Source organism: Salvia hispanica, chromosome 1 (genome assembly GCF_029641045.1).
Source record: "Salvia hispanica isolate PSC_SH4W2 chromosome 1, Shi_PSC_v1, whole genome shotgun sequence".
Classification (NCBI taxonomy): Eukaryota; Viridiplantae; Streptophyta; class Magnoliopsida; order Lamiales; family Lamiaceae; genus Salvia; species Salvia hispanica.
In genome coordinates, this window is record NC_142692.1 from 33038573 (window position 1) to 33053501 (window position 14929).

At 34.1% G+C, this 14929-nt stretch overlaps 1 protein-coding gene across 1 annotated transcript; it reads right to left on the bottom strand.

Annotated features, from left to right (window-relative positions):
• Positions 1-4273: 4273 nt before the first annotated feature.
• On the bottom strand, positions 4274-8919 carry LOC125222238 (inositol-tetrakisphosphate 1-kinase 3-like). Its single transcript, XM_048124746.2, has 10 exons — positions 8216-8919; positions 7001-7082; positions 6864-6896; positions 6152-6272; positions 5903-5995; positions 5540-5647; positions 5258-5434; positions 5055-5110; positions 4856-4940; positions 4274-4735 (listed from the first exon to the last, which is right to left on the bottom strand). The coding sequence occupies exons 1-10, from the start codon at positions 8440-8442 to the stop codon at positions 4665-4667; spliced, it is 1053 nt and encodes a 350-aa protein (XP_047980703.1). The 5' UTR covers positions 8443-8919; the 3' UTR covers positions 4274-4664.
• Positions 8920-14929: the final 6010 nt, after the last annotated feature.

A 14929-nucleotide genomic window follows, 5' to 3' on the forward strand; every position in this document is an offset into this window, starting at 1 on the left:
GTTTCGATGATGACACTAGCAGCATAATTGATGGTAGTGATTGTAGCGGCGGTGTTGGTAGCGGAGTCTGCAGCGGCGAGGGTGGGAGTGGCGGGGGGAGCGGAGGTGAGAGCGAGGTGGGATCGACGGTGGGAGTGGAGGTGGGAATGACGGAGGTGGGAGTGGCGGGGGAGCTGTAAAGGGAGTCGGGGGCAGCGGCGGAATCCATGATCTTTCACTTGAATTTTTTACTATTTGAATTCTTTATTATACTATTTTTAATTTACAAATTAAAAAAATATGGATTGTGAACTCTTTTACTTGTCTACCCCTATGATCATTTGGACCGACCAATTTAGAATGTTTGTAATCCCTTCGTCCCAAGATATTAGACTCGTATACCATTTTAGAGTGTCCCAATATACTTGAGCCATTTCTTTTTATGGTAAAAATCTTCTTTATTACCAACTCCACTTATACCACTAAACAACACTTCCTAAATTCTTGTGCCAAAAAAAATGAATCTAATATATGGAGTATTTACTTTCTTCTCAATTATAAAATATTATAACACACACATATATAGACTACTAAATCTAGAATTTTCTATTCTATTTTAATATATTTTTCTCTATATAAATCTAGATAATTCTGCTATAATATATCGAAATATTTCATCTTCACTATTTTCATAACAAAAGATAAAGTTTATTTTTTTCCAACAAGACGATGTAGATATATATACTATATGTGATCAATTACTAACTAATTAACAATCACAAATTAAGACTAATTCTTAGCCATTAGATTATGAGATCTAGTTGTTAAAATAATTCCACGTGAATTAGATTTTAAATTAAAAAAATTATTAAATAAACTTAAAGGGTATTAATGTTAATTCTTTCTCATCAAAATCATCTCAAAACTTTAAATTAACGTAACTCTCTTAATTTAAATTATTTTTTTGCAAAAAATATATCAAATTAAAGATAATTTTATAAGGATTCCAACGAGATCTCAATTGCATATGTTCCGACGATGTTCGTATAATGAAATTTGATAAATTATAGTATTTTAATTTTCGTACATGTTGATAAGCAGATTTTATCAATAAATGTAAAAAAAATCTCAATATAGTGTATGCAAAATTTAAATATATTGTAAGTACAATATCAACACAAAATGTGTTGATATTTTCTTGTCCTTGTGTTGATATTCTCATATTATATTGTTGATATTTGTAATATACTATGTTGATATAAAAAAATATCCACGAAAATTATCATATGATAACATAATGACAATATTACCCATTTGTTGATATTTTGTCAACTATTTATTGAAATTTGTGAGCTATAATCTCATCCACTCATTTCAAAATCCAAGGGTGTAGATTTAGTCTTATTTTTGGATTATGGTGTTATAAGCATTAGAATAGGACCATGCGTTGGGGGGAGTGTTATATTGCTAACTCAATACTTAATTGCTAACTATAACTAAATAATAGCCATAAGATACTCAAATTAAAGGCCTAGATATCAGCCCCGAAATGTCAATACGATAAAAAAAACGTCAATAAGGGTATTAAGGTCAATTTACAACAAATTAGTTGTAACTAACTTTTGAAAAATATCTCATAACTTTAAAACGCATATAACTTTTTCGATTTAAATTATTTTTTCACGCAACATATATCAAATTAAGTATAACTTCATAAAGATTCTAACGAGATCTCACTTGTATATGTCCGACGTCGAAATTTGAAAATAAATTCGAAAATTTTTAATTTTTTCGTACAACACAAATGTCAATATAGTATATAAAATATGTCAATATAATACATGTAGAATGTCAATATAAGTAATGCGTTAACATTTTTAAAGCATTGTGTTGATATTTTCGAAACACTATATTGACATTTCATCCAAAACCCTAATTTGGTAGTTTTTTTTATCTTTTTCGATTTAATTAATAAAAATAAAAATTACACGTGGCAAATTGTAGACCACAAGTTTTCTAAAATCCTATGGTCTTAAATTAGTTGTAGTTAGCAATTAAATGATGAGTTAACAATTGATCACTCCCCTACGTTGGGGAATGTAATCAAATGCAAACTCTAAATATTGTACAAATTCTAAACTATGATCTGGACCGTTAAAAAATGTCAACAGACAAAATAATAGCAACATAAAATATCAGCACAGTGTCAACTGTTGACACCGTGTTGACATTGTGTTGACATTGCATTGACATTGACATCAAAATCTTAAAATTTTACACTATGTTGACATTGTGTTGAAAAGTATGTAGTTTATACAATATATGAGTTTGCATTATATCATTACCTTGTGTGTTGGTTTAATAATATATTTGAATATTATACTAATATTTGTTTAACATTATATTAACATACATTTGAGGTGGAGTTATACTATGCAAAAACTTGTTCTATTGTTTATGAGAATATAATGATATTTCGATTAATTTTATGCTACTATTGATTTGTTGAATTTATCTTTGCACACAAGTGCGTACATAATTACCAAGATAATTACAAAAATTATTAATCATATAAATACTAATATCTCATGCAGTGTTAGTTGTATATGCTCTATATAATACTTGAGAGTAGATATATCTATGACCATGTTTGGTTGCCAGGATTCTGTCTGTGAAAGTAATCTGATTCCTTAAATTTTAAATTCTTGTGTTTGTTTTGGTTTTTAATCAAACTGGGAAAGTAATCAAAATCCGAGAACAAAGAAAGTTAGTACAACTTTCCAGGATTCTGAATCCTAACTTTTCTTAGGTATTCTTTTTCCCAGTTTTAGGATTCTTACATATTTAAGCAATATAGTATAGTTTTATTATTATTATTATTATTATTATTAATTACAAATTTTTAAAAATAATTTAAAATTATAAATCATACTTAATGTCACTATAATAAATAACTATAACTAAAATTATCATAATTATAACTATATTTTGTAATAATTCATAATAGTAATTAATAATTTATTAATAATTGAAATATTTTATATAATATAAATTGTATAATAAATAATAATTATTATATTTTATAAATTAATAATTAAAATTATCATAATTATAACTATATTTTATAATAATTCATAATAGTAATTAATAATTTATTAATAATTAAAATATAATTATGTAATATAAATTGTATAATAAATAATAGTTATTGTATTTTATAAATTAATAATTAATGAATAAAGTCATAGTGCAATTTGAATTTATAAACTTATTCAATTATAATATCCGTAAATATTATATTTATAATATAATAATTATTTATTATTATAATAAATGAGTATAATACTCCAATGTAACTATAATTATAATATTATTATATATTATGATGGATAATCCATATTTAAACTATCTATAGTAATAATAAATATAATTATATAATAATTAATATTATTTATAATTAATAATTTATTAAAATTTTTATAATATTATTCTTTTTAATAAATAAAAAATAATAAGTATATTTTTATTTTGGCGTTTAAATTAAATATAAATTTAAAATCTTGATATTTTTCAAACACAAGAAAGTAATGTTACTAGGAATCATATTCCCGGGATTCATTTTCCCAAGAATCATTTTCCTTGCCAACTTTACTTTCCCGCCAACCAAACATGGCGTATATGCTAAATAACGAAGATAATTACTACAATTTACAAAGTGGTAGACAAATTTTTCATGAAACGAAATTAAATAGATCACCACACATAGGAAGAGAATATATCCATTTCTCAATTTCCAAAAATTAGTACTAATAAATAACATAAATTCCTAATAATTCGCTCAATAACCAAATGATCAAGCTAGTACTCTCTCCGTCCTTAAAAATTGATAAATTTGCAAATGACACGAGTTTTAATATGCAATTGATAAAGTAGTTTACAGATGGAAAAAATTAAGAGAGGGAGCGAAAGTAAGATTATTATTTATTAAAGAAAGGAGTGTCAGTGGACTGTAAGGTCCATATTATAAAAGAAATGTAAGATTATTATTTATTAAAACTTTCTATATGTATACTTGTTTTAATTTTGAGTGACTGACTTCGGTAAAACTAGTCTAAATTTTAAGGACAAATGAAGTCCAAAATGGATGTAGTGGTCGGAGATTATTTTATCCTCGCCTCTTCAAATTAAAGATTAAATAGGACACTAAAGTCTTAATTGCGTGCATAAACAATTCACTTTTACATTGAAATTTTGATTGTGAAGCATAGTTTCAGCTCAAGAGTACTAAAAGAAATGAGACGATGAAAAGCTAAATTAACAATAAAGAGACTTTACATGATGCTTCTTTAAAAGAAGGATTTACAAAGGAGATGGGATTGGCTACTTGATTTAAGCATCAAGACTCACAATCACCACCTACCACCCCATCACAAAACATACAATGTGGTGAAAGTATGAAAAACACATGAAAAAATGAACAGAAACTGGGCAAGGCTTCCGTCAAGCAACGAGACGATTTCCCTTGAAGCGACAACCTTCGCCTAGGATCAGTCAGGAAGGGAACAGATTTTCAGTATCCTTTGCACTTCAAATGACACCATTAATATGGTTTTGCTTTGGGTCTTGTGCAGCACGAGCATCGTTTATACATCTTTCAGAAGTCTCTTCTCGTGTTTTAAGACATTTTATTTGCTTTGAACCAGGCTCAAAAGGAAATCTGTAAAAATATGCTCATATTCGGGCATCTTCCCGTATCCTGCCAGATGCAACAAGCATTTAGAAATCGTGTTAGTGTGTGTATTTTACGTTTCTGGAGGCAGAGAACTTCTTATCTAATCCAGTGGAAAGAAGATAAATTGACTGGGGTGTTATATACCTGGAAAATAGTTAATGTCTATTATGTAGTAACGGTCTCGAGTTCCATGCTCACGAATCATATCCAAATTAAACAACCGGAGACCCTGTTTCGGGGGCACAAGGATTAGAACTCAAGAAAGTAGCAAGCAAGAGTGAAGAAGAAAAATCGAAAGATACTTGCGTAACGGATTCAAGAACAAAATGGGCAAGAAGACTACCAGCCGGTGTCGTAGTTCTTTAGCCAGTCTCTCAAGTAACGGTCTTGGAGGGAGCTCTGCAGAAATAAAGTGCTTTTAGTCCAATTGGTATATATATTGTCATAAATTTATCAAAGGCAGAAGATAGTAACAAAAAACATCAAATATTCGAAGATGGAAACAGAAGACAAATGGATTGTTTCACAGATTGCAAGTCCACCTACCGGCAACATGAGGATCCAAGTCTGCTTCATCAGCAGATGCAGCAGCACAAGATACTCGAGGGAAACGATAAACACCTGCACTCGATTTCAGCTCACGCTTACTGACATCTGGCAACGAGAAACGTCTGAGTACCTTTATTGCTTCTCCAACAATATAAACTTTGAAGAGTACGCCCCCTGAATTACAAAAGGAAAACATTTAGAGGAAGTTAACACATTCCTCCATGCTAGCCACTGAATAGGTAACAGAAACCAGAAACCAGATGAACTATGATTTCATACCATGATTAATAAATTCTTGCAGAACAAGTGGGGGCTCAAGCTTTTGGAGGGACAACTCATCATACGCCAGAGACAGCTCATGTGACTTTGCAAATAACGGCTTTGCCACTAAAATATATATACAATTTGATTACTACATTATCCAAGTAATAGCCAAAGCACAAATATCTTTCATTATCACAACATAGTAGTATATAGAAAGAAGTAGTGCTGGTCAGAGCATCCATAACCAGTTCAAAATTTTCTTATGTATCGGATGTGTGTTGGTACTTGGTACGTTAGCTGTAATAGTCCCAAAAGATAACAGCTACCCCTAGAACTGCTGATTGATAGGGAACTTTAAGCATGTCAAAAGGGACATACCCAGCGGTAGCCGCAATCCAGCCATATTCACAGAATCCGGAATAGATGATGAATCTTTCTTGATAACCAACTGTTCGGGTACACCCACTTTTCCTGTAAGACAAAATGACATGGGAGATCAGTTATTTTGCAAAAGCTGAACTATTCCTCTGTTTGTGACATCCTTAATAATTCTTCAACCAAGGAAGGAAAAGAGCTCAAAATGAAAGCATAGCCTTATGTATACATAGCATGCCAATAAAAGATTACCATACGGGTCTGTCAGATTAAGCTCGGCAACAACTTGGAGCATAGACTGGCGGCTGTACACATGCTGTATGGCATCAGGAGGATCAAGAACTGTGACGTTAGGATGTGTTATACGATAATCCTGCAAAAAGTGAAAAGGAAGAATCATAATTGACCCTGAAAAATTGTCTTCAGAATTTAAATCCACAGGTATGAACCCCTCAGTTAAATATACACACCCTCGGGGTGTAAAGTGATAGCTACTTATCGAATAATCATACATAAACAAAAGTACACAGCTCATGCTGTAATATAGAAGTCCAAACGATATTGATATTTTTTAGTAATAACATATGCATGGAAAAGCATGCAGCAATCTGGCATTTTGTAACAAGGAAGCCTATGAGTTCATTACAGTCCACCACTTTAAGCGATGATAACTTCTAATAACTTCTATTACCAACCACTCAGAGAGGTGTATCCTCGCTCCAAAGCCTAAACTACAAAATTAAATGACTATAGCTTACAAAGCCTAGTATTGTAGTAGGATGATGGGGTTGAGTGGAGGACTGATGGATGCCCACCAGTCAAAGAAAATGCACGTCCATCCATGTCACCAACATGATTAGTGCATTTCCCCAAGTAGCCTAATTGGTCTTTCTAATCTTTAAATCTTGCAAGTAATTTTATACATTATCTTAACATGACTGAGACTTCGAATAATGAGACAAACCTCAAGTATGCATTGCCATTCTTTTCCAGATAACTGCATGACAAGAAAAGAAGAAAAACATAAAGATTAACTACAAATCTTGCTTTCCAAGATCAAGACATTTTGAGTAAGGTCGAGAAGGCACACAGAAACCTCACCTTATGTAACACAATGTCAAAGGGACCCTGGTCTGAAAGTGGTTTACTGAGGTCAATAGCCACAAATAGAATTCCTTTGTTCCTGCATTTTCAACAACCATATTTAGTTAGCTAATAGTGGTTTAAGTACTGCGTAATTATTAGAGATTCATTTCATGAAAGGGTCCATTATCATTTAAATAATCGGTTCTCTAGTAAAAGTATAAAAGTGTTAATCGTGGTTTCTTTCTCATATGCTTAGAAAATAGAGGACAGATACTCCATATTGTGAATCTCAAATCATAAACTATTTCGGGGTTCAGAAAGGTACGATTGCTAAATACTTCAAATTTTCTTTCAAGAAAATAAATGAGATAGGAGCAGAAAGATACTCATCAATTTCATAGAAAGCTTGGGATTTAGCATAGACCGAGAATAGTTTAAGTGTTAAGAAAGAACAGATCATGACAGCTGATATTAACATTAGATTGTAAATGGAGCTTGCCAACAAAATTTAAACATCCACTTACATTACTAGGCACAGAAGGACAAAATTAACACATTTTAAGACATCGAGGGGATAAGAAAGTGAAAATATCTGTCACTGAAAGCTAAATAAATTCATTCATATTAAATCAAACGTCCATTCCCTCCAAGACAGGCAAAAAAGGACAACTCAGCAAGAGAGTACTAGAAAATGGAAGAGTACGAAAACAGGTGAAAGTGACAAAGCACCATATAATTGCTTCAATAATATCCTAGATGTAAGCACCAATTGAACACACACCACAAAAAATCTCATTGAAGATTTGACTTCATGAAGAATATCTTCACAAATAATATTCCTTTTATCCATAACCAGATTCGATTCCATCGTAAATTTCACATAAACACAATTTTCCCCCAAAAATAGTTTCCATAGAAAATATCAGCAAAACACAGAGTAGAAAAGAAAACAAACAGTTATGAACAGATACAATAGATGATATACAAATTTCTCCATGATCAAATCTTACGATTTTAAAATTCAAATTGGCTGCGTTTTAATTAGAATCAATTCAACACAAGCAGTTTCAGCATTCCAATAGCTAATGCATAAGAAAAAAAAAAATCAAAAAACAGAGTTATACCAAAATGATTCCCCTGAACAGAAATTACAAACAAATATCCTCATTTTCTGGAGATGAACGTTAAAATCATAATTCAACATACATATAAATAGGAACGTGAAATTACCTCGCTAATCCTTCGAGCTTGGGCTGAAGAAAGCTCTTCGTCTTCTTCGAAGTTAGGGCGTAGCCGACGACGACAGCCTTGGGCGGAGAAAAGCCTCCACCGATCGCAGCCGCGGAATACCTCATCTTCGCCACCATTTTCTCGTCCTCCACCTCCCTTCCTTCTACAATCTCTTCCTTGTCGTTTTCTTCTTTACAGTAGGCTTCAATTTCACCACCCATCCTCATCTCCAACGCCGATTACCTAAATATAGATATATACAGGTAGATACGTATACTATTCAAACACACACGCCGAGATTCAATCCCCTTCTTCCAACGAAGCCAGTAATTAAAAAAATAAATCCGATTGGTTAAATTCGCCTCGTGCACGTTGATTTATTTGTTAATGAGGGTCTCTCCGAATGCAGCAAGTGTCAGATTTTGTGAAGGGTGGAAATATGGGGCTGGAATTGGAGCGAGAGAGCGGAGATTTAGGCAGGAAACGGGTAGGGTAGAGAGAGAGGGGGAGAGACGGCGTGGTTGTGGAGAGTGAGAGAGAGAAAGCTATGTAGTGTAGAAGCTGAAATGCAACGTGTGGAGCGATGAAGACGAACACCTACAGTCCTACATATATTATACTCATATAAATAATATGCGGAATCATGTGTGTGTATCTATACGTATATTGTATCTATATACATGTGTGTTGTTTGATTGTTTCTGTTAGGGAAGAGAGAGAGAACGGAGGAGGTGGCTGCTTAACGTGGCTACTATAAATTAAATTAAATATTTATTCATTATTTTAATTTTGTAGCTTTCGTTGTGCTTTAATATTACTGAAAATCAATAAACATTAATCAAATTTTAGTTATCCAGCAATTTTTAAAATGGGCTAAAATATTAAGAAATTTATACTATATTTGACTATTTTTTTTGCTTAATTTGTATTTAGTCCGAGAAATTATGCTTGTGCACTTCATCAATGGTAGATCAAAGAATGCAGTCTATTCTTAAAAACAACATCGTTGTTTGTTTGAAAAACATCGATAATATATGATACGTAGAAGATTGAATTTTTTTATGATGTCCTGATTCCAAATAAATCCTAATTTTATGATCTTCAACTGATTTTTAAAGTTACGGATATATTAGTCTACTACCATTTAATCATAGCATGAAAGTTGTGTTATCTCTCCGTCCCAATCTATTTGCTTCGCATTCCCGTTTGAGTTGTCTACTTGTCTCAAACTACTTGCTTCATTTTCCGTTTCTTTTGGAAAAAAATTTAATTTTTTCTCTTCTTTTTACTCTCTTTATTTATTTCTATTCTACTCTATTCCCTCTTTATTTAATTTTTAAACATCAATTTTTTAAATCTTACACCAAAAAGAAATGCATCACTAACTTGGGACTAAGGGAGTATAAATACATGTCTAATATTGGTTCCATAACAGATCACCAAGATGTAAATGTATGATAAGATATCTTAATTTTAGATAATTTATGAAAATCTATAATTAATAATCTATCTCTGTCTTCTGCCTAATTTTTTATAGTACTACTACTATTAGGTAATTTTGACCTAATTTGATAATGTGGAAAGAATTGCAATTGATTAATCTCAAATTAGTTGGAAGTACTAATAAGCAGTTAAGAGCATCCACAGTGCCGGCTAGCCGATTCGTGTCGCTAGCCGGTCGGCTAGCCGAACCATTGTAAGCGGCCAGCCCGAAATCGGCGAGAAAATCGGCGTGGGCTGGCCAATTGGCTGGCGCTGGCCGCCATTGTGGCGTGCCGATTGGCCAGCGCCTTTTTTCGTTTTTTTTTTAATTTTTGAAAACCTATATAAACGCGATTTTAATTTCATTTTCATTTGCACCACTTGTTTTAACGAGTTTTCTCTCTCTCTAACTTTCTGTACAAGAGCATCATCGAGTGATGGATCACAACAACGAGTCCAGTCCAGCGACGAGTGGATCCCAGACTCCCACGGTACCCGTGGGATCTGGATGGGGCGGCCAGATGGGCCCAGGGTTTAACGTCCCTTGGAATCAGTTGATGGGGATGATGGTTGGAGCGCAGGGGGGGATGCCGGGCGGCAGGCAGGGGTGGGGAGGTATGCCCCCGATGCAGCAGTAGATGATGCATCAGATGATGGGGATGATGCCTGTCTGGCAGGGAGGGATGCATCCCGGGATGCAGGGGTCACCGGGGGGGGACACGGTCTATCGTCCTTCTCTGGATTTTTTTACGGCTTCGTCTCACACGTCGACCCAAGTGGAGACGCAGTTCACTGGCGATGACCTTTTGTCATTGCATGACATGGGGATCGATCTCGGGGATCCGGACACTCCCGTTCCAGCGGGGCGGACCGCGGCGAAGAAGAAGAAGACGAAGGGGAAGGCCAAGGCGGTCGGCGAGTCGTCGTAGCCCGCTGTTGACGACACCCCCGCCCGGAGAAAGTGGACGGAGGATGAGTACGGCGGGGTGTCCAAGGCATGGTTGACGGTGTGCGACGATCCGCTGGTTGCAAACAACCAGCGGGTCGTCAACATGTGGGCGAAGATTAGAGCTGCCTACAGGAGGAACTGCCCGCACGGGAATGACTTCAGCGGGGAGGAGTGCCGGAAGGGGTGGGAGCGCATCAGGGCCGCGGTCGGCCGTTTTTCGGGGTTGTACGCCAACGCCCTCCGTTAGCTCACTAGTGGGCAGAATGAGGAGGACGCCCGGAGGATAGCGGAGAGTCAGTTCCCCTTGCCGGGGAAGTATAAGGAGTTCCACTTCTGGGAATGCTATGTGTTGCTGAAGGACTCCGAGAAGTTCCGGGCGGGGTGCAACGCTGGGTGGCCGAAGAAACAGAGGCTGAACTATTCCGGCGACTACAGCGGCAGCAGCGGCGGATCCCACGACCTCCCCCGGATGCTGAGGAGTTTCAGTCCCCTCCATCCTTTGCTCATCGCCCTCACCCGGTTGGACAAAAGCGGGCGCAACGGGCAGTGAGGGGAGGATCCCCCCTATCGCCCCAGGAGGCCATCTCGGCACCCCCCCCCCCCCACGCGAGTACACCTTATTCTCGCGTCAAAAAACGGAGGCACGGATGTACAAGGTCTTCCAAGAGTGGAGGGCCGCAACTGACCCCACAGAGAAGATGTTTCTCCACTCGATGCTCGAGAACATGCGGGTGGATTTGAATGCCTCGAGGGCACTGGTGGGTGGTTCCGACGTGGGCTCAGATACCCCGGGTGGCGGCGGCGGCGGCGGCGAGGACGGCGGCGACAGCGACGAGGAGTAGAGAGTGGCGGGGCTCGTGTGTGGAAGCCCTTTTTTTAAAAAAAAAATCATGTATTTTTTTTTTAATCTTTGTACTTTTTTTTAATGAAATGAATTAATTTTCCCGTATATGTGTCGTAAATTTAATTCCGTAATTTAATCGTAATTTTAATTCCGTAAATGTAGTATTTTTTGAATTATTTTTATTGCGGCTGACCTATGGCTGGCCTAAATCTGATGTGACAGATGGATTTTTAGTGTTGCTGACATGGCAGGGAGAGAGAGTGACTGGCCTATGGCTGGCCTAAAGTCTCCGTGGATGCTCTAATGACTCTTTTTTCTATGGGTACTTGTACAACCATTGCTTGACATGAACCTTTCACCTAGACAATATATTTTGAAAACATAATTTTGAGTGGGTATAAACCGTATAACGATTTATGGAGAATTAATGATTTTCAAATACTTACCAATAGGGTCAAGAATTTGAGTGTTAACTCAAAAAAGTTATCAAATTAACTTGTGAGCCAGAACACAGATCAATTTCATTTTGTTTTCAATCACAATTTAATTCATTAATTTTATCATTTTTGTTTTTATTTTGTACTAGTATTTTAAATTTTAGAATTCTAAAAATTCAAAAAACTAAATAAATAAAATTGCAACTACAATGAATATATTATAGATCAAAAACAATACAATGATTATTCATACACTAAATTAGCTTCAATTGTTACTCATCCAACAAATTCCTTCGATCAAATCTTGATGGAATTGGAGGTAAATTCGTTCCTTCATTTTTTAATATAGTGCGTACCGATTACCAAGTATTATAAGCTTCTATTTTATGCCCACCGTTGCTTGACATGAACCTTGAACCTAACCTACATTATCACATATAACAATTCAAAACTACCAAAATAATTCCAATATTCAATTTTCTATACATCAAAATTAATCTTCAAGTCGTAGTGATCTAGTATTAGCTACATCGCCGTTTTTAAAGATTGATGATAAAATCGAAATCAAATCAAGCAAATAAAAACTTGTCTAGCCTTATCCTATTAATATTCTTAATTTCTTAAACAAATCAATTTAAGTAAGTAATTAGGACGGATGATGCTTGGCATATTGGCATGTAATGACAAATGGGTTGGAATGATAATATTTAATTTGATTAATTGGGACATTTCTAATGAAATACAAAAATTTCATACAATAAAATTAAGAAAACGTAACACTTCCAAACAAGCCAATTCCATCCTCCGATAGCAATCAACTCCCCGTCGATGAAAATGATAGTGAGAAATTGGAACACCAACTACATTCCATGAATGAAATTAAAGGATACATGACATTAATTTTTCACACTCCAAATCTCAACTTAATTCAAATTCTTGAAAAATTACTTAATTCCGAATTTTTAAAATTGGCCATATATAAGATAACATAAAATAGAGAGTTATCCGTCAAACTTGAAAAATTGAGGTGTATTAAATTTCAGAGTTAATGTAGTAGCTTTATAATATAGTCCAATATTATGGTGTTATCACAAATAATATATGTGTGTGAGAGAGAGAGAAAGTGACAATGCAAATTAAATATGATGAGTCATATTAAAATAATATTTGATGGATTATGAATAAGTATTCACATGGTTCTCGTGTTGTACCTTATCTTTTTAGCATCATATGTATTTTTATATTCGCTTTAAACGAATCGATGGATATCATTATAGTTTTTGAGATATGGTTGTGTTTGTTTACTAAGCCTACAATATGGAGCTTTCTCTAGTCTTCCATTTTTCTTTGTATATGGGACATGGAATATCTTTCTTGATGTCTACTTATATCTAGCTACCACTCCCACAATGTCTACTTATATTCTCATGCACGCTACCAACATTTGCTCATTTTCTAGGATTCTTTATGTTTAGTTCATTTTCATTTTTATGGATTTTTTATTCTACTACTACCTCACAATTATTAGTAGCTAGTGTTATCGGGGTTATGCTCTCCGGTTTCGGTTTCAGTTTCGCAGAAAGTAGAACGGTTATCAGTCCAACTAATTGGGAAATGGGTAGTTCTGATTTTTGTTCAAAATCGGCAATTTTCCATAGTTTTTTTTCTAGGTTTTCAAGTAAATTTTTGTTTTCCCCTAGTGGTATGCAGTTCGAAACGGTTTCGATTAAGGTTTAGAGCGGAATCAACTATTCTAGTTTAATCATGTATTAGCATATTTTATGCAAATTTCATAAAATCAAAGTTTAATTTATTTATTTCTCCTTTTAACTTCGAATGATAAAATTTATGGATGCTCATAGATTAGCCAAATATGTAGATAGGTATCGCATATATAATTATCGATAAATTGATGCGTGTTTGAATGTATGATTATAAGTTGATGTCGTTGTAGTGGGCACGATGCATAATAATATCTGAATAAAATGCTGGTCCATATCCAAGGGAACTTAATTACTCCACTTATTTGTGACAATTTTGGACCTACACCCCACTTCCACAGTATAATAGTACCATCGTCCATGTAAATAAATAAAAACTGCCAACTTGATCAAATAATGCACATTTTGTCACGTACAGTTGACTAATATTGGAACATTTGTCATATTATCCGAGTCTTTATTTATTCGATGGAATTTCCAAATTAAAGTGTAAGACTGTAAGTGGGACTTATTTGATCTGGATTCTAAGTTTTAAGCCTGTGGCTGGAATTATATATCAATATAATAAATGTTACAAAAAATATTTATAATAAATGTTACAAAAAATATTTAAAATCTTTAAATACTCAGGCTGACACTATCGATAATCTTGATAGTATAGACACGAATATTCATGAAAAAATGATCAAGTGAGAGATACATTAATAAAATGTTGCATGTAGCCTACAAATTAAAATTTTATAGTTTTTGTAATTGATTTATAAAATCATGGAACGAAACAGAATTTCACCAAATTTAAATAATATTTTGGCAATGTAGCAAAATATAAGAATCTAAAAAAGCATCGAAAGGGATCAGTGGATGCAGTAATTCATTTTTCCTAGAAAGAAAAAAGACTTTTTGGAAGAGAGCTCAACAAGAATCTACAATATATAGATAATTATTAACAATTCTTGTCTAATTATTTATTCCTCATTACCTTTTCTTGACAATTAAACGCCTTTAATACACTATAAATCTTTGTAAAGTAAATATTACTATACTAAACAATAAATATAATTTTTTTTTCCTATAGTTTGGTAGATCTACCATGTTATTATGATGTATTCCTCCACGATTTAAATGTGCAATTATTTAATTGAACAAATCTTAAAAATGATTTGGAACTCAACTCTACTACAAACAAACATACAGTGATATGCCGCCGGCATGACTCTATGATATTGTAACGTGCTTAAGGTCTAAGCATACACATCAAATTATACATTTTCCGACAATATT